The sequence below is a fragment of the Saimiri boliviensis genome, chromosome 19 (assembly GCF_048565385.1).
Source record: "Saimiri boliviensis isolate mSaiBol1 chromosome 19, mSaiBol1.pri, whole genome shotgun sequence".
NCBI classification, from domain to species: Eukaryota; Metazoa; Chordata; class Mammalia; order Primates; family Cebidae; genus Saimiri; species Saimiri boliviensis.
Genome location: NC_133467.1, coordinates 34508103 through 34531787, shown reverse-complemented (window position 1 = coordinate 34531787; position 23685 = coordinate 34508103). Strand labels below are relative to the sequence as shown.

At 49.8% G+C, this 23685-nt stretch overlaps 4 protein-coding genes across 5 annotated transcripts in view; 1 reads left to right on the top strand and 3 right to left on the bottom strand.

Annotated features, from left to right (window-relative positions):
- SMG5 (SMG5 nonsense mediated mRNA decay factor) overlaps positions 1-734 on the bottom strand; it is a 38992-nt gene extending 38258 nt beyond the window's left edge. The window contains exon 1 of the mRNA XM_010348455.3: positions 647-734. The gene's annotated coding sequence lies outside the window, so the exon portion shown is untranslated. The remainder of the gene's footprint in view (positions 1-646) is intronic.
- Positions 735-1737: 1003 nt separating this feature from the next.
- Positions 1738-8874, top strand: TMEM79 (transmembrane protein 79). The gene is made up of 3 exons (XM_010348453.3): positions 1738-2494; positions 2757-2970; positions 7825-8874. Exons 1-3 carry the CDS (start codon positions 1738-1740, stop codon positions 8036-8038), a joined length of 1185 nt encoding a protein of 394 aa, XP_010346755.2. The 3' UTR covers positions 8039-8874.
- Positions 8875-9895: 1021 nt separating this feature from the next.
- GLMP (glycosylated lysosomal membrane protein) lies at positions 9896-13336 on the bottom strand. Of its 2 annotated transcripts, XM_010348459.3 has the most exons (6): positions 13185-13336; positions 12411-12668; positions 12031-12231; positions 11623-11841; positions 10547-10803; positions 9896-10420 (listed from the first exon to the last, which is right to left on the bottom strand). In XM_010348459.3, exons 1-6 carry the CDS (start codon positions 13302-13304, stop codon positions 10255-10257), a joined length of 1221 nt encoding a protein of 406 aa, XP_010346761.2. In that variant the 5' UTR covers positions 13305-13336; the 3' UTR covers positions 9896-10254. The 2 variants fall into 2 exon arrangements, with proteins under 2 accessions (XP_010346761.2, XP_010346762.2); XM_010348460.3 differs by lacking the exon at positions 10547-10803.
- Positions 13337-18114: 4778 nt separating this feature from the next.
- Positions 18115-18724, bottom strand: VHLL (VHL like). Its single transcript, XM_074389753.1, is given in 7 exon segments — positions 18115-18210; positions 18212-18246; positions 18249-18350; positions 18353-18442; positions 18445-18527; positions 18529-18643; positions 18646-18724. Coding segments are annotated over 7 exon segments (600 nt in total).
- Positions 18725-23685: the final 4961 nt, after the last annotated feature.

Below are 23685 nucleotides of genomic sequence, written 5' to 3'. Positions count from 1 at the left end.
GATGCGAAGGTTGCAGTGAGTGGAGATCGTGCCACTGCACTCCAGCCTGCATGACAGAGTAAGACTCTGTCTCGAAAAAATAAATAGCAAGGGTTTTTTGCTTTTGTTTTTTGGGGTTTTTTTTTTCCTCTGTACACAGTGTACTGAGAACATAAATTGCCCTTCTTCCGCTATGCTCCTGGCTCCAGCCACCTGCCTTCTTTCTGTTCCTGAAACAGCCTAAGTCTTTGCCACCCATTGGTCTTTCACTTGCTGTTCCTCTGCCTGTACCACTCATACTCCTGATTTCCCGTCAGATTTCAGCTCAAACATTACCTTACTAAAGAGGTCTTTCCTGTTGAAATTGTCTAATTGATTTAGTTGCTAGCTATCATCATTATGTTACCCTAATAGAATATAAGCTTCTCAAGGGCAGAGACCTTGACTGTCATCTTGTTCTGTTCTTCTGTGTCTGCCTAGAATAGTGCTTAGCTAATAATTGGTGTTCAGTAAATATTTACTGAATGAATAAGTGTACAAATTCCATCTCCTTTCTGGGTATCCCAGCCTAGTCCGAGCACCCTTTGGTGCACAAATTCACTTTCCCCCTCTGCTTTCCTGAGCTGGGAGCTCTTACACATTGCAGGTGCCTAGAATGTGAACTTACCCCTTTGCCCAGGTGCATCCCAGCTTTCAGAAAGGATGACATCCTCCTCCAATGCTTTTTTTGTCGGCAGATTCAGCAGGGCGGGGCCTGCCCCTTTAATCCGGGCCCCACCTGCTCTGGTCAGACAGGTTTTGAGACACAGGTAAAGGGAGGGAGACAGAGAGAAATACTTGCAGAGCCAGCAGGTAGCTGGGCAGCTCCCTCCCAGACGGACGGATGGACTGACGGATGGGACCCTCCACTTCACTCCACACAGAAAGTAAGAGGATGTCATGGGTCCAAACTGCAAGGTTTAGAGGGCCCTTGAGATGAGGGAGGGAAAATCAGTCCCATCCAGAATGAGTTGGAGAGCAGCAGGGAGGGGAGAAAGACAGGAAAGAAAGCATGGTAAACAGCCATGATCAGACCTAAAAGTCGCAATAACAGCCCCAGGCCCTGCAGAGATGGTTGAGGTGGGCTAGTGAGGAGTCTGGGAACTGACTAAGTGCCAATGAAGGGACAGGGTGCCCTGCAACCGTCAGCTCTTTGGGACAGATCAGTTGGCAGATCACTGGTCTCACTTGGAACCCAGGAAGGTTCCAAGGAGGGATCTGTAGGGAGAGGGGGAGATGGGACAGTGGAGGGGAAGCTTCTTTGTCTACAGGAAGATCCTCGGTGGGAAAGAGACTTGACAAAGTTCTAGACAGCTCCTCTACCTCCTATTCCTGCATTAGGGTGGCTATGACTCCAGGGGTTTTGGTGGAGGGGCATAGAAGGCGTGGGTGGGGGCTGACTGAGGTCACAGTGCCAGGGCCTGTGTCCCTTGACTCACCCTCTCCTGTTGGATGGCATTTGATGTTGAAAGGGTGCCTCCATTTCATTTCAGCTGCTCATTTCCTTCCCTCCTCCCTCTGTTTCAGCGTCTTCTTCTATACCATGTTCTTCCTAAGGCTCCACAAGGGGCCAAAGCCCAAGAAGCCAGTTGACCTGGAGCGTATGAGTTCTGTCAACCCATCCTAAGAACTAGAAGACCGGGGTTTCTGACAGAGCTTTCCTCTGCTCCCTGCAGGATGACATGACATTGTGGTAGATCCCAGAACCGAGGCCCCAGGATGACAGAACAGGAGCCCCTGGCCCTGCTGGAAGTGAAGAGGTCTGAAGCCCCAGAGAAGAGCTCGCCCCAGGCCTTGGTCCCCAATGGCCAGCAGCCAGAAGGGGAAGGTGGGGTCGAGTCCCCGGGAGCTGAGTCTCTCAGAGTGGGATCTTCAGCTGGGTCTCCCACAGCCATAGTGGGGGCTGAGGATGGTCTAGACAGCACAGTAAGCGAGGCTGCCACCTTGCCCTGGGGGACTGGCCCTCAGCCCAGTGCTCCGTTCCCGGATCCCCCTGGCTGGCGGGACATTGAACCGGAGCCCCCTGAGTCAGAACCACTTACTAAGCTAGAGGAGCTGACCGAAGATGATGCCAACCTGCTGCCTGAGAAAGCGGCCCGTGCCTTCGTGCCTATTGACCTACAGTGCATTGAGCGGCGACCCCAAGAAGACCTTATTGTGCGCTGTGAGGCAGGCGAGGGCGAGCGCCGAACCTCTGTGCCCCCCCGGGCCACCCACCCCGACCCCACTGAGTGCAAGTGGGCTGAGGCCGTGGTGAGGCCGCCTGGCCGTTCCTGTGGGGGCTGCGGGAGCTGTGGAGACCGGGATTGGCTCAGGGCTGTGGCCTCTGTGGGAGCCGCACTCCTCCTCTTTCCCTGCCTACTATACGGGGCATACGCCTTCCTGCCCTTTGATGTCCCACGGCTGCCCACCATGAGTTCCCGCCTGATCTACACACTGCGCTGCGGGGTCTTTGCCACCTTCCCCATTGTGCTGGGTGAGCCTGTGAGACAAAAAGGGGCATCGGGAAGCCTGGCGTGGGGAGCAGGAGGGTTTCCGTTCACCTGGCCTGGGCCCCTCAGTGTCTCCCACCCCCTGCCACTCTGCATGCCCATCTCCTCCCAGGACCACCTCCACCCCACTGTGTAGAGCCCATGGCCGTGTACCGCCCACAGTGAACCTGCCCCCACCCCCTGACTGCTTCTTGCCTCTTCCCCTGCCTATTCTGACCCTACCCTGTATTTCCCAACTCCACCTAGGGATCCTGGTGTACGGGCTGAGCCTGTTATGGTTTTCTGCCCTTCGGCCCTTTGGGGAGCCACGGCGGGAGGTGGAGATCCACCGGCGATATGTGGCCCAGTCGGTCCAGCTCTTTATCCTCTACTTCTTCAACCTGGCTGTGCTTTCCACCTACCTGTCCCAGGATACCCTCAAGCTGCTCCCCCTGCTCACTGGTCTCTTTGCCATCTCCCGGTAAGTTGGGGCAGGGGGGTGGGGCATGGGAGAGGGGATGGTGCTAGAGAAGCCAGGCCTCTGAATGTCTGGAGAGCCAGGGACAGGAGCTTTCTCGATTCTACACTGGCCCAAATGCGTGCCCTGGAGAGATAATTTCACTTTCTCTTTCGCTGGTAGCAGATGGTCAGCTCGTGTGTCTTCCATAGGAAGCGGATTTCAGAGACACACATATAACCTTGTAGAACCAGAAGGCTTTTAGGTATCATCTAGATCAATGCACCTATTGCAGCCACTCCTGTGGCAATCTGGTCAGGGAGCTTTTTGGTCTCTAGCTGAACACCCCCTGTGACCAAATGTGCAATTAAATATATATATATATATATTTAAAAATAGAGACAAGGCTGGGTGCGGTGGCTAATGCCTATAATCTCAGCACTTTGGGAGGCTGAGGTGGCGGATCATTTGAGGTTAGCAGTTCGAGACTAGCCTGGCCAACATGGTGAAACCCTGTCTCTACTAAAAATACAAAAAATTAGCTGGGCATGACGGTGCATGCCTGTAGTCCCAGCTACTCAGGAGGCTGAGGGAGGAGAATTGCTTGAGCCCAGGAGGTGGAGGTTGCAGTGGGTCAAGATAGTGCCACTGGACTCCAGCCTAGACGACAGAGCTAGACTCCATCTCAAAAAAATAAATAAAAAGCTGGGCTCAGAGGCTTACACCTGTAATCCTAGCACTTTGGGAGGTTGAGGCGGGCAGATCACGAGGTCAGGAGTTCAAGACTAGCCTGGCCAACATGGTGAAACTCTTGTCTCTACTAAAAATACAAAAATTAGCCAGGTGTGCTGGCAGGCGCCTGTCAGCTACTCGGGAGGCTGAAGCAGGAGAATCACCTGAACCCAGGAGAGGTGGAGGTTGCAGTGAGTCAGGATCACATCACTGCACTCCAGCCTAGGTGACAAAGCAAGACTCTGTCTTGGAAAAAAAAATATACAAAAAATTAGCCAGGCATGGTGGTGTGCCTCTGTAATCCCAGCTACTCAGGAGGCTGAGGCAGGAGAATCACTTGTACCTGGGAGGCAGAGGTTGCAATGAGCTGAGATCTCAACATTGCACTCCAGCCTGGGTGACAGAGGGAGACTCAGTCTCAAAAAAATAATAATAATAATAATTAATAAAAATAAAAAATAAAGATTAGTTCTCACTATGTTTCCCAGACTGGTCTCAAACTCCTGGCCTCAAGCAGTCCTCCTGCTTCAACCTTCCAGTGTACTAGGAATTACACAGCATGTGCTTCCACTCCCGGCCTCAATTCTTCATATAAACCAGTATTTTTTCATTTTTAGAGGTCCTAACTCTTAGACAGTTCTTTATACTGTGCTAAACATTTCGGCCCAGATTCTGACCTCCAGAACTGCGTAGGACAAATTCAGATATTTACCACCACCTGTCAATCCCCCGGCTCTAACATCCTCATTCCCTAGAGTCTACTTTGCAAAATGGCCCTGGTTTCTTCATTGTCGTGGGAAGAAACATCTGCCTGCCAAGGCTGGGGAGCCTGGTTAGGGTGTAGTCCTTCTCTTCCTGTTTGTCAATTCGGGGAGGGCCCTGGTAGAGGGTACTGTCCTTTTCTTCATACAAAACAAGGCCATATGAGCTCTCCTGGTAGCCTTCTGACTCTCCTTTTATTCAATTTGCCATCACCTAAAATCCTTAGGGGTGTTTCCACATGAACTACTGTTAACCTAGAAGGCACCTTTGAATTTCTGAACCCAGATGCAGGTCTTTCCGTTTTCCCTAATACATATAATCTTTTTTATTTTTATTTATTTTTTTTTTGAGACAGTGTCTCACTCTGTCACCCAGGCTGGAGTGCAGTGGCATGATCTCAGCTCACTAGAACCTCTGTCTCCTGGGCTCAAGCAATTTTCCTGCCTCAGCCCCCCGAGTAGCTGGGATTACAGGTACAAGTCACCACATCCAGCTAATTTTTTTTTTTTTTTAACTTTTAGTAGAGACAGGGTTTCACCATGTTGGCCAAGCTGGTCTCAAACTCCTGAACTCAGATGATCCACCTGCCTTGCCCTCCCAAAGTGCTGGAATTATAGGCATGAGCCACTACGACTGGCCTGCTCTTGTTACTTTTGATACAGGATTCCAGGTAGCTTGCTAAAATAAAATATTCTTCCTATTGAGCTAAAATTAGGCTTCCTGTCACTTCCGATTGTGGTCCATCAGTCAGCTGTCCCACCAGCCTCCTGACCATCATGCAGCCTTGCATTTTCTCCCAATAGGTTTTCCCAAAATAAATATGTTCTTGCTCACGTAACTCAGCCTCCCATCTCCAGCTCTTTGGGAATACTGGTCTCAGATAGAAGTTGGCTTAAGCGGTAAAAATCATCAGGGAGCTAAAGGAAGATTCAGTGATTGTCTGGTCCAGGCTTCCCACTTTACAAAAGGGAACTCACAACAGACTAGGGGAGAAGAGTTGCTCAGGTCAATCTGCAATAGTGGCAGGACTAGAAACCAGGTCTCTTCCCTCTCTTATCCAGGGTTCTTTCTTCTTTCCCATGGATAAGTTCCTTAAGCAGTGTGTCCCTCAGTTTCACCATCTGTGAAATGAGGTTGTTATGAGGATTAAATGAGTTAATTCACGTAGAGTGCTTAAAACAGTCTGGTACTTGGTAAGGGTTCATTACGCTCTGCTGCTTCCTAGTGCAATAGAGAAGCAGCAGTTACTCACTCTTCCCTCCCTTTCACAGGTCAAAAAGAGTAGAGGCACATGAATTACGTAATAAGTGGTCCTTCATACGTTAAGAAGTGATCCTTTGTATATTAAGAGGAAGCTGCTCTCCCCTCTCTCCATTGAGGGGTGTGTACTGAACAAATTTCTTCCAAGAAATTTGTGGCTGACCCATCCTCTGGGCTTCAAGCCCTCCTGGAGGTGGCTTCTTTGCGTTCCTCTTTCCCTCTGCCCCTCTAAACTGGCAGAAGAGGAGGAATGAACAGGTTTGGGTTCAAATCACGGCTTTTCTATTTCCCAGATGTGTAATCTTGGACCAGTTTTACTTAACTCCTTTGGAACCTTAGTTTCTTCATCTGCAAAAGGATAAATAAATACAGTGAAACACACTGCCGCTATAAAATAATATGGAAACTGTTTTTATATTGATATAAAATATCTCCAGGATATATTAAATGGGAAAAAATAAACACGCAGAGAACAGTCTATGTGGTATACTGACCTACTTCAAAAAAAGGGAAAAAGAACTTGTTGCTCATATATATATGCACTTAAAAAAAATCACTCAGTGTACTATTGCACTGGTATTTCTTCTTCTTCTTCTTATTTCTCCAAGAAAAGCACACTGGTCTTTAAGAAAAAAAAATAAGGCCGGGCGCGGTGGCTCAAGCCTGTAATCCCAGTACTTTGGGAGGCCGAGGCGGGTGGATCGCGAGGTCAAGAAATCGAGACTATCCCGGTCAACATGGTGAAACCCCGTCTCTACTAAAAATACAAAAAAATTAGCTGGGCATGGTGGCGCCTGCCTGTAATTCCAGCTACTCAGGAGGCTGAGGCAGGAGAATTGCCTGAACCCAGGAGGCGGAGGTTGCAGTGAGCCGAGATCGCGCCATTGCACTCCAGCCTGGGTAGGAAGAGCGAAACTCCGTCTCAAAAAAAAAAAAAAAGAAAGAAAAAAAGAAAAAAAAATAAAAGAAAAAATCTGCTGGGCATGGTGGCTCACACCTGTAATCTCAGCACTTTGGGAGGCCAAGGTGGGTGGATCACTTAAGGTCAGGAGCTTGAGGTCGACCTGACCAACATGGTGAAACCCCATCTCTACTAAAAATATAGAATTAGTTGGGTGTGGTGGGTGCACACCTGTAATCCCAGCTACTCAGGAGGCTGAAGCAGGAGAATTGCTTGAACCCAGGAGGTTGCAGTCAGCTGAGATCTCACCATTGCGCTTCAGCCTGGGCAACAAGAGTGAAACTTTGTCTTAAAAAAAAAAAAAAAAAAGGCCGGGCGCGGTGGCTCACGCCTGTAATCCCAGCACTTTGGGAGGCCGAGGCGGGTGGATCACGAGGTCAAGAGATCGAGACCGTCCTGGTCAACATGGTGAAACCCCGTCTCTACTAAAAATACAAAAAATTAGCTGGGCATGGTGGCACGTGCCTGTAATCCCAGCTCCTCAGGAGGCTGAGGCAGGAGAATTGCCTGAACCCAGGAGGCGGAGGTTGTGGTGAGCCGAGATCGCGCCATTGCACTCCAGCCTGGGCAACAAGAGCGAAACTCCGTCTCAAAAAAAATAAAATAAATAATAATAATAATAATAATAATAAAGAAAGAAAAAAAATCACTCAGTGCACAAGAAACCAATATTGCTACCTGGGGTAGGAGTGGGGAGAATAGGGTGGGAATCAGCAAAGGGAGGAAGATATTTGACTATACTCATTGAATTTGCTCAAACATTTTAGTTTGTACAGCCAGGTATGGTGGCTCGCATCTGTAATCCCAGCTCCTCAGGAGTCTGAGGTGAGAGAATCCCTCAAGGCCAGAAGTTTGAGTGCAAACTTAGACAACAAATCAAGACCATTTCTCTAAAAAAAAAAAATACAAATCAATGGAAAATAAAAGAGGAGAAGGAATAACGTATTCAACTTCGTAAACATGTGGGGAAGTCAAAATCAATCACTTAATTAGCGCTGTGCCTAATAAATATTCAATGCATAAACTTGGGCTGTATTTGAAGTACCAGCCATACCCACCAACTGCATCCGCCTCCCGGATCTGTTCCCCACACCGTCAGCTCCTTGCCAGTCGGCTGGCGAGCTTCCCTCCAGAGTAGGCTGACCCTTTTCTTGCCCCCACAGGCTGATCTACTGGCTGACCTTCGCCGTGGGCCGCTCCTTCCGAGGCTTCGGCTACGGCCTGACGTTTCTGCCGCTGCTGTCGATGCTGGTGTGGAACCTCTACTATATGTTCGTGGTGGAGCCGGAGCGCATGCTCACTGCCGCCGAGAGCCGCCTGGACTACCCGGACCACGCCCGCTCGGCCTCCGACTATAGGCCCCGCCCCTGGGGCTGAGCAGCTCCGCCCCCTCGCCCTCGTGGGAGGGACGTGGGTCCGATGTCTTTGGACCAGCTGAGCCTGAACTCCGCCCCCAGGCCTGGGACTGCGGTGGGTGGAATCTGCTACTGCCCCGACAGGGATCTAATCAATCAGTTCTTCCCTTGCCGGGGCTGCCCTTCACCTTTGGGGCCCGGGACAGTCATAACGGATGGACTTAGTTTTCTTGCAGGGAAAAAGGTGGACAGCCGTATTTCTTAAGGATGCTGAGGGCATGGGGCCAGGACCAGGGGAAAGACACAGCTCCTTCCTAAGCAGAGTCCCACCACTGCTACAAGGGCTCCCTAATGCTGGACTCTGCTCCACTCCCCGGCTTCCCATGAGGCAGCGGGCAGAGCCACAGCCAAAGCCCTGACCACTTCTGTGCCAGCTGTCTAAGCAGAGCGCCTCAAGGACTCTGGAAACGCCTAAGGATAGAGGCTGGGCATCACATCAAATGGGACTTTCATGTTTCGTGAAAATCTTCCTGGGGATCTGGATTCAGGACACTCCATGACTGGCCTTGGGGCCCTTTAGCCTCAGTCAAGACTACTTACAGCTGGCCAGTCCACAGCTGCTGCTCTTCTACCTGTTTAGGCCCCTGTAACTTCCCACCTTTAAACTGCCCAGAAGCCATGCCCCTCCCATGGGAAGAGGGGAGCAGACAGGGAAATCTGCCTCCCAAGAGGGGGCTGTGTGTGTTTGTGCCCACACATGTGGTGCTGGGGAGTGGCTGGATGGCACAGTGGCTGATGTTAACCTGATGTGTGTGTGTGTGTAACAATAAACTACTACCAGCCTTTGCTGGCTCTTTCTTCCTGTTTGTCCCCCAGTCTCAAGTGTCCCTTCCCTGTTTAATTCAGATGACAATAGAAACCTCCCAGCTCAGCCAGGCGCGGTGGCTCATGCCTGTAATCCCAGCACTTTGGGAGGCCGAGGCAGAAGTCAGGAGTTTGAGACCAGCCTGGCCAACATAGTGAAACCCTGTCTGTACTAAAAAAAAATTAGTTGGGTGTGTTGGCAGGTGCCTGTAGTCTCAGCTACTCGGGAAGCTGAGGCAGGAGAATCGCTTGAACACCAGGAGGTGGAGGTTGCAGTGAGCCAAGGTTGTGCCACTGCACTACCGCCTGGGCAACAGAGCAAGGCTCCATCTCAAAAAAAAAAAAAAAAAAAAAAAAATAGGTGCAGTGGCAGGTGCCTGTAATGCTAGCTACTCGGGAGGCTGAGGCAGGAGAATATCCTGAACTCAGGAGGCAGAGGTTGCAGTGAGCCGAGATGGCGCCACTGCACTCCACTCTGGGCAATACAGTGAGACTCCATATTAAAAAAAAAGAAAAGAAAAGAAAAAAAAGAAACTCTCAGCCGGGCGCGGTGGCTCACGCCTGTAATCCCAGCACTTTGGGAGGCCGAGGCGGGTGGATCACGAGGTCAAGAGATCGAGACCAGCCTGGTCAACATGGTGAAACCCCGTCTCTACTAAAAATACAAAAAAAATCAGCTGGGCATGGTGGCACGTGCCTGTAATCCCAGCTACTCAGGAGGCTGAGGCAGGAGAATTGCCTGAACCCAGGAGGCGGAGGTTGCAGTGAGCCGAGATCGCGCCATTGCACTCCAGCCTGGGTAACAAGAGCGAAACTCCGTCTCATAAAAAAAAAAAAAAAAAAAAAAAGAAAAAGAAACTCTCATCTCTACCTGGTGGAGCAGGGGTTCCACGGTGAGGAAGTAGAGCCTCAAACAGAAACTTGCCTTCCAAGCCCATCTCTTAGCCCTTCCATTCCCTGGAACCACCCCCAGATCAGCACAACGACACTCATACATCAAGAGACTGGAGCCCTGTGAAAAAAAAAAAAAATCTATTTTCTTGCCTTCCAGGGCAGCCAATCAGTCAGAATGCCTCTCATTTAGGCCTGCAAGTCCCATCCAAGGGAAATGTGTGGAGATGCAAGAAGGCAACACCAAAGGGACCCTTCCTTATCAATAACCCTGTCCCCCACCCATCTGCAAAGTCCCCTTCCCAAGGTATGAAGGAAGCCCCACCTGGGGGTCTCCAGGAAGTTGAGGCTGGCCTCTGAGGTTCCACAGAAAAGCAAGACAGGGGAGTGAAGGGGCTGGCTGGAACTTGACCCTCCAACCTCCAGCGTTTTCAGACACAGCAAGGCAGGTCCAGTAACGTCCTTCCCTCCAGAGAGCAGGTCTCAATTTATGGACTGGTACTCTGAGTACTTCTTGTGGCGCAGCAGCAGAACCAGGCCGCCCCCCAGTAGCATGAGCCCTGGGGCACCCAGGGCTACCGCCATGATGCCCAGGACTAGCGGGGACAAGCCATCCACTGGAGGGAAGCCCACTCCCAGGAGCATTGACCTAGAGCGAGCAGAGAGAGAGAGAGAGAGAGAGACAGGAGTAAGACAGCTTAGGAGGAAAGGCTGGGAGGCTCAGCCTTTGTCCACGTCAACTACCCAAGCTTCTGGCCCAGGCCCTGGCTCTCACCAGCTGAGGTAGTGTTGGTCCCAGTAGCCAGGGCCTGTGGAAGCACCAAACGTCAGATTGAAGGCACAGAAGTTATTCTGGGACCCGAAGAAGGCTCGGACAATGGGTGACTGGGGGAGAGGGTATGCCAAGGCAGGACGCAGAGGGGAAGAGTGGCAGGGCAGGGCTGATGCTCGGTCCCCCTGCTTCTGGGAGTAAGCCACTGGTCGCCACTGTGCGAAGCCTGACGGGAGGGAGCCCCATAGCAGCTGGTTCAACTGGGAAGACAGGCAAACAAGGGAGAGTTGGCAGCGTTTCGTGGTGGCTTTTAAATAAATAAATAAATAAATAAATAAAGGGAGGGTAAAGAGGACCAGCCTGTGCCCAACCCTCCCTTCCCTGCCTCTCCCGGCCTTTATCTGTCACTAGCAGCAGGAGTCCTGAGTCCTAGGCAGGGCCTCAATCCCTCCTCTGTAAAAATGGGGAGTTGGGCTGGGCGTGGTGCCTCACCCCTGGAATCCCAGCACTTTGGGAGGCCAAGGCAGGCAGATCACCTGAGGTCGGGGAGTTCGAGACCAGCCTGACCAACAAGGAGAAACCTCATCTCTACCAAAAATACAAAATTAGCCAGGCGTGGTGGTGCATGCCTTTAATCCCAGCTACTCGGGAAGCTGAGGCAGGAGAATTGCCTGCATCTGGGAGGTGGAGTTTGCAGTGAGCCGAGATCACACCATTGCACCCCAGCCTGGGCAACAAGAGTGAAACTCCATCTCAAAAAATGAACAAACAACAAAAAAAAACGGAGTTAGACTGGATGAGTACTGAGTTGTTTTCCAAGCCTGCAAGTCTGGACTCAGCCCCTCCTGGCCCCCAGGCCCTGTGCAGATCTCCACCTGCCAGAGTGTGAGTCACACTGCACTGTCTCTCTGTCCGTCTCCACTGAGGGCAGAGACTGGGTCAGATTCATTAGCCCAGTGCCTAGCACTTAAACGAGCCAAAAAAAGTGTTGCTGAATGTCAAATGGTTGAATGACTTTTAGGTCCCAATGGTGTCCACCTGCATTCCTCACCCATCTGCCTCTCTCCAGGAAGCCTGACCTGGAAGACAGCAGGTGCATATTCATCGTCGATGGAGTGCTGCTCCTGCATTGAGGGGCAGTCAGGGCCCTGGCCCAACGTGGCTACCTCCAGCCCAAACAGGGAACGGTTTCCCCGGGGAGAGGCGCCAACCAGGGCCACCTCTAGCTGACAGGTGTCAGCTGTGTGCAGGAGGCGAGGGGGTTGGGCTGGTCGGCTGGATCTGGAAAAGGCCTGGACCTAGGAAGGAAGACACATGGGAGGTGTGGGAAACAGCTGGATGCTGATGCTTAAAGGCTACCTCCATCGTTAAATCCCACCTCCATCGTTAAATCCCACCTCCATCGTTAAATCCCACCTCCATCGTTAAATCCCACCTTCGTAAATCAGCCTTTTTGAGTTCCTTCTGATTTCCCACCCCTTCCTTACTCTGAAGGCCAGGTTGCCATTGGCAAAAGTCCTGGTAGGGTCGTTCATGGGGTGGCCTTGAAATGTGGCACTCAGGGTGGCAGGATCCAATGAATCAGTGATGTTGTTCCAAGAGAAATCGGCCAAGGAGTATGGAGGATATGGTCTTCCTGGAGGCTCTGCTGCGGTATCGGACACGTTGGTGCTGTCAAACTCAAGCAGCTGGAGGGTGGGGGTGGGGTGGAACTGGGCTCGCCTCCATGTTTCTCCTGAGTCCCCCCGCCCACTCGCCCCCCACCCAGGCTTTCGTATCTATTTCACCCGCCTCCATTCACTTCCACCCTCTAATTGAGATGAACTTTCCCTCTGCCCTCCTCTTGGTTCTCCCCCAACCTCCTCACCCTGGTAAAAACAAGGGCAGAAGAAAACTGAATGCTGTCCACGGGGAGCACCATCAGGCCCCCATCGGGCTCAGGGGATAGCAGGTGGCTCCAGTTGACGCTCAGGGTGCTGTGGGGGGTGTCGGTGGCCACCAGCACCACCGCCGGAGGCCCCAGGCTGCTCCAGACATAGTGCAGCGTGGAGTTGGTGCCCACTGCCCGGATATGAAGCAGGTTCTGCGGGGGGCCCAGCGAGTTGGGGACGACCTCCAAAGACACCTGGAACGTGGAGTAGCGGAGGACTGAGGCAACGGCATCAAGGAGAGACACAGGCAAAAGAGAATCTCGTCGGGGAGGGAGGCTTGGAAAATGCTGGAGAAAGGATGGGACCTTGAGGACTAGACAAGAGGAATGTGTGCGGGAGCTACGGGAATCCTGGGGTAAGGGGCAGTGGGTACAGGATGAAAAGGGGTAGGGTAGGGTAGGGGGTACAACCAGGACTCCCCTGACCCTGGTGGGCAGGTCAGAGCACAAGGCTGAGAAGAAGAAAACATTCAACACTTGCCTGGACCTGGGTCACTCAGGGCTGAGTCTGGGTCCAGACCTCACCCTCACCTTCACCCTACTCCACAATCGCGTCGCATGACCCAAGACCGTCTCCCACACCCTCCGGGTTGAAGAGCCCTCCTCTGGAGCAGCGGCCCTCCGCTCCTAGCCCCTGGATGCCTGGTTCCAGCCACCCTGCAAGGGTGGCATTTCCTGAAACTTCTATCGCTGTGGCCCCAGGGCCCTCACCTGGCGGGTCTCCTCCCCGAGCAAGCCAAATGGGGCTGCAAACAGAAGCAGAGTCAAAAGGAGCAGGGGGCTGGGGGCACAGCGCCCCCAACCCCAGCCGCGCTCAGCAGAGCCGCACATACGGCCGCAATTCAGCCGACGGAAGAGACGCCGGACGGTCACATGACTCGGGTTCAGCTGATCCCTTTCAAGGGCGGAGCCGCCAAACCAGTTTCTTCTTTCTTTTTTGAAGTTCCTTTCCTCAGCACCATTTAATGTCTTTAAAAACAGCTTTGTATTCTATTTTAAAATAGAAAACTTCACAGTCTCTTACGAGTAATACAATGTAATACTGTCACAAGATTTCAAGTGAAAAACATGCAGTATTCATGCTACAAGTTTTCAATCTTCCTTGGACAATGCCAAAAACAGTATTGAGGCCGGGCGCGGTGGCTCATGCCTGTAGTCTCAGCACTTTGGAAGGCCGAGGCGGGCGGATCACGAGGTCAGGAGATGGAGACCATACAAAGACAGGTTAAAGAAAATAAACTCGCAGGGCACGGTGGCTCAAGCCTGTAATCCCAGCACTTTGGGAGGCCGAGGCGGGTGGATCACGAGGTCGAGAGATCGAGACCATCCTGGTCAACATGGTGAAACCCCGTCTTTACTAAAAATACAAAAAATTAGCTGGGCATGGTGGCGCGTGCCTGTAATCCCAGCTCCTCAGGAGGCTGAGGCAGGAGAATTGCCTGAACCCAGGAGGCGGAGGTTGTGGTGAACCTAGATCGTGCCATTGCACTCCAGCCTGGGTAACAAGAGCAAAACTCCGTTTTAAAGAAAAGAAAAGAAAAAGAAAAGAAAGAAGGGGCTAAAATTGGTGAAATTTAAAAGGGTTGTGGCAAACTGTGGAGTGTTTGTTTACTTCACTTCACTCTTTTATTTATTTGAGACAGTATCTTGTTCTGTTACCAAGGCTGGAGTGCAGTGGCACAATCAGGGCTCACTGCAGCCTCAAACTCTCAAGCTCAAGTGACCCTCCTGCCCCAGGCTCCCAAGTAGCTGGGACTACAGGCACATGTCACCATGCCTGGCTAATTTTTAAAAAGTTTTTTGCAGAGACGGGGTTACTCTATGTTGCCCAGGCTGGTCTTGAACTCCTAAGCTCAAGTGTTCCTCTCACATGGACTTCCCAAAGTACTGGGATTACAGGGCTGAGCCACCACACCAGCCATCACTCTGATTTTAGAACACAGGACTTGTGTGCAAAGATTAGGATAAAGAACTAAAGATGCCAAAAAATACACCAAACATTAATTACGAAAGAAAGACTATCCTAATGTTTATGAAGAGCTTATAACATGGAAAAATATTTGTCATAAAATTAAAGGAAAAAGTAGGATACAAAACTATAGAAACAGTAAGATCCCAACTATGTAAAAAAAAGGCTAAAAGGAAATGGATCAAGATGCTAATAGTGATTATTTAAGTAGTGTATGTATAGTGATATTTTTTCTTCCCTTTTACTTTTCTGTCTCTTCCAAATTTTTCTCTTCTACTGGAGGAGTTTTTGTTGCTGTTGTTGTTGTTGTTGTTGTCTGGTTTTGAGATGGAGTCTCACTCTGTCACTGAGGGTAGAGTGCAGTGGCATGATCTCGGCTCACTGCAACCACTGCCTCCTGAGTTCAAGGGATTCTCCTGCCTCAGCCTCCCAGAGTATCTGAGATTACAGGCATGTACCACCACACCTGGCTAAGTTTTATATTTTTAGTAGAGATAGGGTTTCACCATTGTTGGAAAAGATGCTCTGTGCTGCAAAGAAAAATCAGCACTGAGACAAAGGATCTCTCAGAAAAGCAGTTTTTATTCCCTGCACTGCAGAAAGGGTACCCTCGCTAGCCATCTTGCCACGAGAGTACAATGAACAATGGAAAAGCAGACATATTTATCCCTTACGCATTTGGGGTTTTTCTTACTGCTGTGTGTATGATCTCCATTGGTTGGAGCCAGATCTCACAATCTAAACTAAAACTTGATTGGCTAATAACTTAAAACTTTTTTAAACAGGTAAGGGTCATAGGCTGTGAGCTGGGACATGCCTGTGAGCACATCCAGCACAGATATTTTGGTTAAAGTACAAGGACATAGAATATACTACGTGCCTGTAAGCATAGCATGTCTAACAGCTACATAGGATAGGGCTTAACAAAGAGTTATTAGCAAATTTATTCTTTAACAAGAAAGGAAACTCTGTGTGTGTGTGTTTTTTTTTTTTTTTTTTTGAGACAGAGTTTCACTCTTGTTACCCAGGCTGGAGTGCAATGGCGTGATCTCGGCTCACCGCAACCTCCGCCTCCTGGGCTCAGGCAATTCTTCTGCCTCAGCCTCCTGAGTAGCTAGGATTACAGGCACACGCAACCATGCCCAGCTAATTTTTTGTATTTTTAGTAGAGACGGGGTTTCACCATGTTGACCAGGATGGTCTCGATCTCTTGACCTCGTGATCCACCCGCCTCGGCCTCCCAAAGTGCTGGGATTACAGGCTTGAGCCACCGCGCCCGGCGAAAGGAAACTCTGAAGAGGAAATTTACATCCCCTGTTGGCCAGGCTGGTCTCAAACTCCTGATCTCATGTGATCCTCCCTCCTCAGCCTCCCCAAAATGCTGGGATTGCAGGCATGAGCTACCTCACCTGGCCCTGTAAGGATCTGTACATTTATAAAACGATGAAACATTCCAGGCTACTCCACGAATCCACTGTTAAGAGTGACTCACCAGAGCTCCGGAGAGCTTCAGTCTCTCTTCTAGCCAGGTGAAGGTGTCACTGGATCCTGCCTGATGAAAAATGCTGAACCAATCGGAAATGTCATAGATTTACAAAGAGAAGCAGAAATACCACATTTTTCAAAAATGTATTTGCAGTATATAGCCTGTTAATATTAGAATGAAACATGAGAATATTCTCTTAGTTTCTTTGCAGATGTCAAGTTGCGAAAAGGCTATTATTTATCACAGCTGTATAAAGCCAGTCTTAGTTTAGAAACAGAAACAAAACAGCACTGCAACAGTAGACTGAGAAAAGCATGTGACTTACAAAATTATAAAAAGAGCTTCCTATAAAAATGATTCCCAGGCTGGGTACGGTAGCTTATGCCTGTTATCTCAGCCCTTCAGGAGGTCGAGGTGGGCAGATCACCTGAGGTGAGGAGTTAGAGACCAGCCTGGCCAACATGGCGAAACCCCATCTCTACTAAAAATACAAAAAAAATTAGCTGGGCGTGGTGGCACACGCCTGTAGTCCCAGCTACTCCGGAGGCTGAGGCAAGAGAATTGCTTGAACCCAGGAGGTGGAGGTTGCAGTGAGCCGAGATCATACCACTGCACTCCAGCTTGGCGACAGTGCGACACTCCATCTCAAAAAAAACTAGCTGGTCATGGTGTCGGGTGCCTGTAGTCCCAGCTACTCAGGAAACTGAGGGAGGAGAATCGTTTCAACCCAGGTGGCAGAGGTTGCAACGAGCCAACATTGCCCCATTGCACTCCAGCCTGGGTGACAGGTGAGTCTCCATTGAAAAAAATTTAAAAAAAAGATTCCCTTTAAGACATTTGTTTATTGTACATATTTTAAGGCTGCCCACCACCCCCCAACGAAAAAGGCAAAATCTCTAAGCACTTTCTACCAAAGCATCTATTGGTTTGTTCATCTGGCAAACACTGACTGAAGGCTCATAAGATGCCAGACACTCGGGTCTCAAAGATGAAGAAGACTCATCCCTGTCACAAGGATGCCTCAGTCTTCTCAAAGCAGGAGGCAGACACATCACCAACCACAGTACATCAATTAAAAACAGATGCTGAGGCCGGGCGCAGTGGCTCAAGCCACCGGGGTTTTACCTTGTTGGTTAGGCTGGTCTCAAACCCCTGACCTCTGGTGATCCACCCACCTCACCCTCCCAAAGTGTTGGGATTATAGGTGTGAGCCATCATGCCTGACCAAGACTGAAGATTTTTTTTCTTCTTTGTCTTTTTTTTTTTTTTAAGAAGACTGAAGATTTTTAATTGAGACTTTCACTCTTTCATCTTAGCTTTTGATGGTACTGACATGTCTTGATGTAGATATAGGACTGGTCATGTATTCTTGATTTCAAAGTGTCTCATTCTTGGAGTAAAATAGGCCCCATTGCTTAAAAGAAAGTTAACTGACTGAACTAGGCATTGTGATGTTTAGGGACAAGCATGATAAAATGTAATTTAATGTCTGCTCATTCTAGAAGTATTTATTAGAAGGTAGTTGCATTTTTGCATCCTAATAAGTCAGGAAAGTTTCTGCATAAGGAGGCTTGTAGAAGTAATTCAGTGAGAATTGCAACATATGGTTTAATTGTAAGAAAGCAGTGGCATCTGTTTTTTTTTGAGACGGAGTTTCGCTCTTCTTACCCAGGCTGGAGTGCAGTGGCACAATCTCGGCTCACCGCAACCTCCGCCTCCTGGGTTCAGGCAATTCTCCTGCCTCAGCCTCCTGAGTACCTGAGTAGCTGGGATTACAGGCACGCGCCACCATGCCCAGCTAATTCTTTGTATTTTTTTTTTTTTTTTTTTTTTTTTTGAGACGGAGTTTCGCTCTTGTTACCCAGGCTGGAGTGCAATGGCGTGATCTCGGCTCACCGCAACCTCCGCCTCCTGGGTTCAGGCAATTCTCCTGCCTCAGCCTCCTGAGTAGCTGGGATTACAGGCACGCGCCACCATGTCCAGCTAATTTTTTGTATTTTTAGTAGAGACGGGGTTTCACAATGTTGACCAGGTTGGTCTCAATCTCTTTACCTCGTGATCCACCCGCCTTGGCCTCCCAAAGTGCTGGGATTACAGGCTTGAGCCACCGCGCCCGGCAATTTTTTGTATTTTTAGTAGAGATGGGGTTTTGCCATGTTGGCCAGGCTGGTCTTGAACTCCTGACCTCAGTCTCCTAAAGTGCTGGGATTACAGGTGTGAGCCATGGCACTTGGCTGTCCGTTTTCACTGTACTCCTGCGTCAGTCGCTCCAGGTCTTTCAAGCACATTTGGGTGGTCTTCCAGATCGTCATAGAGTGGATGATGTCCAGTCTCCTGTAATTCTCAGGCTTGACTAGGCCTTGGACAACCTGGAGGCATCGCTGTTTCAGGGTATACGCTGGCAGTGTGAGATTGGCAAAACAGGCTGTCCATCAACACTGGAAGATGGCACGAACAATTCAGTTTGGTTAACCAGAAGCCTATTGCGTCTCCTTAAATCCCTGAAGAGCCAAAGTGGCTTCGAAGCTGTGGATGAGAAAGTCCCCTGCTGGGCAGCAGCGTCGGGTAGGGCTGTGGCTTGCCATAGCAGTTGAGCCACAGGCAGCATGACCCGAGGGCTGCAGTTGCAGAAGATGACCTGGGTGAGCTTGTGCGAGTTCACCGAGCGCAGCACAGGCCATGCCGCCCCCGCGTCCATCTCCTCCTCGGCACCTCCTGGCAGTCCTCTTCTGGGCCTGCCTCCTGGGTGCCCGCCTTGGCCTCTAACCCCACCCCTTTTCTCACCCTCTGGGGCATTACCTTCAGAGCCTTGACAACTTGGGTCTAACCATATCAGTTCTTTCTGAGACGGAATTTTGCTCTTGTTGCTCAGGCTGGAGTGCAATGGCGCGATCTTGGCTCACTGCAACCTCTGTCTCCTGGGCTCGAGTGATTCGCCTGCCTCAGCCTCCTGAGTAGCTGGAATTACAGGCATGAGCCATCATACGCGGCTAATTTTGTATTTTTAGTAGAGATGTAGTTTCTCCATGTTAGTCTGGCTGGTCTCGAACTCCCGATCTCTGGTGATCCGCCCATTTCTGCCTCCCAAATTGCTGGGATTACAGGTGTAGCCACCACGCCCAGCCCCGTACCCGTTTACTTAAAGAGACTACTTCCCTTCACGTGGATTTGGCAAGAGTTAGAATGGAATAAAAAAGGCCAGGAGTATATAATCTTCTATCTGGGTGGCAAGCAAGACATCCTGGATCAGACAGACTTACTCCCAGCCTGTCCTACTTAGTTCATCCCACTGAAGAGCTACCTATAGTGAGATATCCAAATGGAATCCCAATAATGTAACTGTGATAGGAAGATCCAGAGAGGAATTTGAGAGTATTCCATGAGTTAGCACATCTGAGGGCTATGTCAATCTAATATTGATTGAACACTTTGTGGCTGGGTGCAGTGGCTCACACCTGTAATCCCATCACTTTGGGAGGCCAAGGCGGGTGGATCACCTGAGGTCAGGAGTTCAAGACCAGCCTGGCCAACATGGTGAAACCCCCATCTCTACTAAATATATAAAAAATTAGCTGGGTGTGGTGGCAGGCACCTGTAATCCCAGCTACTCGGGAGGCTGAGTCAGGAGAATCACTTGAACCCAGCAGGTGGAGGTTGCAGTGAGCCGAGATCACACCATTGCACTCCAGACTGCATTTCAAAACAAAAACAAAAACAAAACGTAATATTAATTGAACACTTTGCTATTCGGGTTCTGGTTCAGAAAGATTTCACAATTTATCTATTTATTATGTTTATTTTGAGACAGTCTCACTCTGTCACCAGGCACCAGGCTGGAGTGCAGTGGCATGATCTCGGCTCACTGCAACCTCCGCCTCCTGGGTTCAAGTAATTCTCCTGCCTCAGCTTCCCAAGTAGCTGGGGCTACAGGCATGCACCACCATGCCCAGCTAATTTTTTTGTATTTTTAGTGGAAATGGGGTTTCACCATGTTGGCCAGGATGGTCTCGATCTCTTGACCTCATGATCCACCCGCCTCGGCCGCCCAAAGTGCTGAGATTACAGGTGTGAGCCACCATGCCCGGCCTTATTTATTTTTAAAAGGAGTCTCACTCTGTCACTAGGCTGGAGTGCAGTGGTATGATCTCAGCTCACTGTAACCTCTGCCTCCTGGATTCAAGTGATTCTCCTGCCTCAGCTTCCTGAGTAGCTGGGATTACGGGTGTGTGCCACCACACCCTGCTAACTGTTGTATTTTTAGTAGAGAAGGGGTTTCACCATGTTGACCAGGATGGTCTCGATCTCTTGACCTCATGATCCGCCTGCCTTGGCCTCCCAAAGTGCTGGGGATTACAGGCGTGAGCCACCGTGCCCAGCTGAGTACACAATTTTATTGTGGAGAAAAGTTAGGATATGAGAAAATGGGATATGGGGCAATACAAGTATTTGTCAAAAGGAGGTGACACCTGGTGGGATGCATTTTTTTCCTTTTTCTTTAATCTTTATGTTTTGAGGCAGAGTCTTGCTCTGTTGCTTGGGCTGGAGTGCAGTGGTGTGATCTTGGCTCACTACAAGCTCCACCTGCTGGGTTCAAGCAATTCTCCTGCTTCAGCTTCCCAAGTAGCTAGGACTACAGGTGCCCGCCACTAGACCCAGCTAATTTTTTTTTTTTTTTTTTCTGAGAAGGAGTCTTGCTCTGTTGCCCAGGCTGGAGTGCAGTGGTGCAATCTCAGCTCACTGCAACCTCCACCTCCTGGGTTCAAGTGATTCTCCTGCCTCAGCCTCCAGAGTAGCTGGGATTACAGGTGCCAGCCATTATGCCCAGCTAATTTTTTGTATTTTTAGTAGAGACAGAGTTTTGCCATGTTGGCCTGGTCTCGATATCCTGATCTCATGATTCACTTGCCTCTGCCTCTCAAAGTGTTGGGATTACAGGTGTGAGCCACTGTGCCCAGCAATTTTTGTATTTTTGTATTTTTTTTTTTTTTGAGATGGAGTTTCGCTCTTGTTACCCAGGCTGGAGTGCAATGGCTTGATCTTGGTTCACCGTAACCTCCGCCTCCTGGGTTCAGGCAATTCTCCTGCCTCAGCCTCCTGAGTAGCTGGGATTACAGGCAGGCACCACCATGCCCAGCTAATTTTTTGTATTTTTAGTAGAGACGGGGTTTCACCATGTTGACCAGGATGGTCTCAATCTCCTGACCTCGTGATTCACCCGCCTCGGCCTCCCAAAGTGCTGGGATTACAGGCATGAGCCACTGCGCCCGGCAATTTTTGTATTTTTAAAGTAGAGATGGGGTTTCACCATGTTGGCCAGGCTGGTCTCAAACTCCTGACCTCAAGTTATCTGCCCGCTGTGGGTTCCCGAAGTGCTGGGATTACAGGCAAAAGCCACCACATCTGGCCTACTTTAATCTTGTTTTGACTAATAAATGCACATGGTACAAAATTAAAAAGGTACCAAAGGGCTCAGTGTGGTATCTTATGCCTGTAATCCCAGCACTTTGGGAGGCTGAGGTGGGAGGATGTCTTGAGCCCAGGAGTTCAGGACCAGCTTAGGCAACATAGCCTAACCCCATCTCTACAAAGTAATACAAAAATTAGCCAGGTGTGGTGGTGCATGACTGTGGTCCCAGCTACTCTGGAGGCTGAAATGAGAGGATCCCTTAATCCGCCCATTGCACCACTGCACTCCAGCCTGGGCAATAAAGTGAGGATAGCCACAGGAGGCAGAAATCTAGGCAGACAGGAGTGGTTCTTGATGAAACCCCACTTTCAAGCTGAAAACAGCTGAGAGCCAAGCTACAAGTCCTGGGTAAATGCAAGGGTGGGACTGAGAACCCCTCTTCCTGTTTGTTAAACTCTCCTCTGATTGATCACCACCCTTCACCTGTTTTACATATATGTACCTTTCCCTAATTGGTTTGTTACACTGTCATGACCACCTTTGAGTGGGGCCATTGTTTTAGCCTTTTTTGTATACTCACAGACCAACCAGTGAGCGAGAGTGGACACACACACACACACACAAATTTTGAACCCATAAAAGCCCCAGACTCAGCCACAATGGGAGAGAAACCACCTAACTTGGGAGACTACCCTCCTGTCCCCTCTTGGCTGAGTTGTTTTGTCACTCAATAAAATTCTCTTCCACCCTCTTCACCCTTCGAACTGTCAGCATAATCTCATTCTTCTTGGATGCATGACAAGAACTCGGAACTGCTGAACGTGGGTACAAGCAAAAACACAGGCAGCCTGGGGCATGCCCCAGCCCAGACAAGGGCAGAGCCAGTGTGCAAGCCAGGTGTGGCCAGGTGGGAGGAATGGGCAGGGCACCTCCAGCAGCAGGCCAGGGGCTCCAGGCCTGGCTGGCAAAGTGGCTGAGAAAAATCCTGTCACTGAGACCCAGTTGTTAAAAAAAAAAAAAAAAAAATGTACCCAAGGGCATCATTTCTATTCACTGGCAAACTGGTCCCTCCTGAGACAACCATCACTACCAGTTTCTTATGTACCCTTCTAAAGATATCCTATGAGAATATAAATATACACAAATTACATATAAGTAATCCCAGCTACCTGGGAGACTGAGGCAGGAAAATCACTTGAACCCGCAAGGCAGAGGTTGCATGAGCTGAGATTGCGCCACTGCACTCCAGCCTAGGCAACAAGAGTGACATCTCAATTAAAAAAAAAAAAAAGCCAGGCGCAGTGGCTCAAGCCTGTAATCCCAGCACTTTGCGAGGCCGAGGCGGGTGGATCACGAGGTCAAGAGCTCCAGACCATCCTGGTCAACATGGTGAAACCCCGGCTCTACTAAAAATACAAAAAATTAGCTGGGCATGGTGGTGCGTGCCTGTAATCCCAGCTACTCAGGAGGCTGAGACAGGAGAATTGCCTGAACCCAGGACGCGGAGGTTACGGTGAGCTGAGATCGTGCCATTGCAGCCTGGGTAACAAGAGCAAAACTCTGTCTCAAAATAAATAAATAAATAAATAAAATAAAAATCATGGCTTCTAGAACCACACTGCCTACATACGAATTCCAGGTCTGCCACTTACCAGCTTTGAGACCCTTTAAAAAGTTACATATCTATGCATTAGATTTCTTCCTCACAAAATGGGGATATAACATTACCTGTGTTTTTTTTTTTTTTTTTTTTCAAAAGACAGAGTCTTGCTCTGTCACCCAGGCTGGAGTGCAGTGGCTCAATCTTGGCTCACTGCAACCTCCGCACTTCCCAGGTTCAAGCGATCCTCGGCCTCCAAAGTAGCTGGGACTACAGGCACATGCCACCATACCTGGCTAATTTTTGTATTTTTAGTAGATGGGTTTCACCATATTGGCCAGGCTGGTCTCAACTCCTGACCTGTGATCCGCTTGCGTCAGCCTCCCAAAATGTTGGGATTACAGGCGTGAGCCACGGTGCCTGGCCAATGTTACCTTTTGTTTTTTGAGTCTTACTCTGTCACCCAGGCTGGAGTGCAATGGTGCAATCTCAACTCACTGCAACCTCCGCCTCCCAGGTTCAAGCAATTCTCCTGCCTCAGCCTCACAAGTAGCTGGGACTACAGGCGCCCACCACCACACCCAGCTAACTTTTGTATTTTTAGTAGAGACAGTTTTCACCATATTGGCCAGGCTGGTCTCAAACTCCTGACTTTATGATCTGCCTGCCTCCGCCTCCCAAAGTGCTAGGATTATAGGCGTGAGCCACCATGCCCAGCAACATTACCTGTCTTCAGGGCTGTTGAGAGGA

Coding starts and splice junctions, on each gene's coding strand:
- GLMP (XM_010348459.3), bottom strand. CDS start 13,304: ATGTGCGGCTCTGCTGAGCGCGGCTGGGGTTGGGGGCGCTGTGCCCCC. Junction 11,842..12,030: donor ATGGCAACCTGGCCTTCAGA/GTAAGGAAGGGG, acceptor CTTCCTTCCTAG/GTCCAGGCCTTTTCCAGATC. Junction 10,804..11,622: donor ATGCACCTGCTGTCTTCCAG/GTCAGGCTTCCT, acceptor CTGTCTTCCCAG/TTGAACCAGCTGCTATGGGG.
- TMEM79 (XM_010348453.3), top strand. CDS start 1,738: ATGACAGAACAGGAGCCCCTGGCCCTGCTGGAAGTGAAGAGGTCTGAA. Junction 2,495..2,756: donor CACCTTCCCCATTGTGCTGG/GTGAGCCTGTGA, acceptor AACTCCACCTAG/GGATCCTGGTGTACGGGCTG. Junction 2,971..7,824: donor GGTCTCTTTGCCATCTCCCG/GTAAGTTGGGGC, acceptor TTGCCCCCACAG/GCTGATCTACTGGCTGACCT.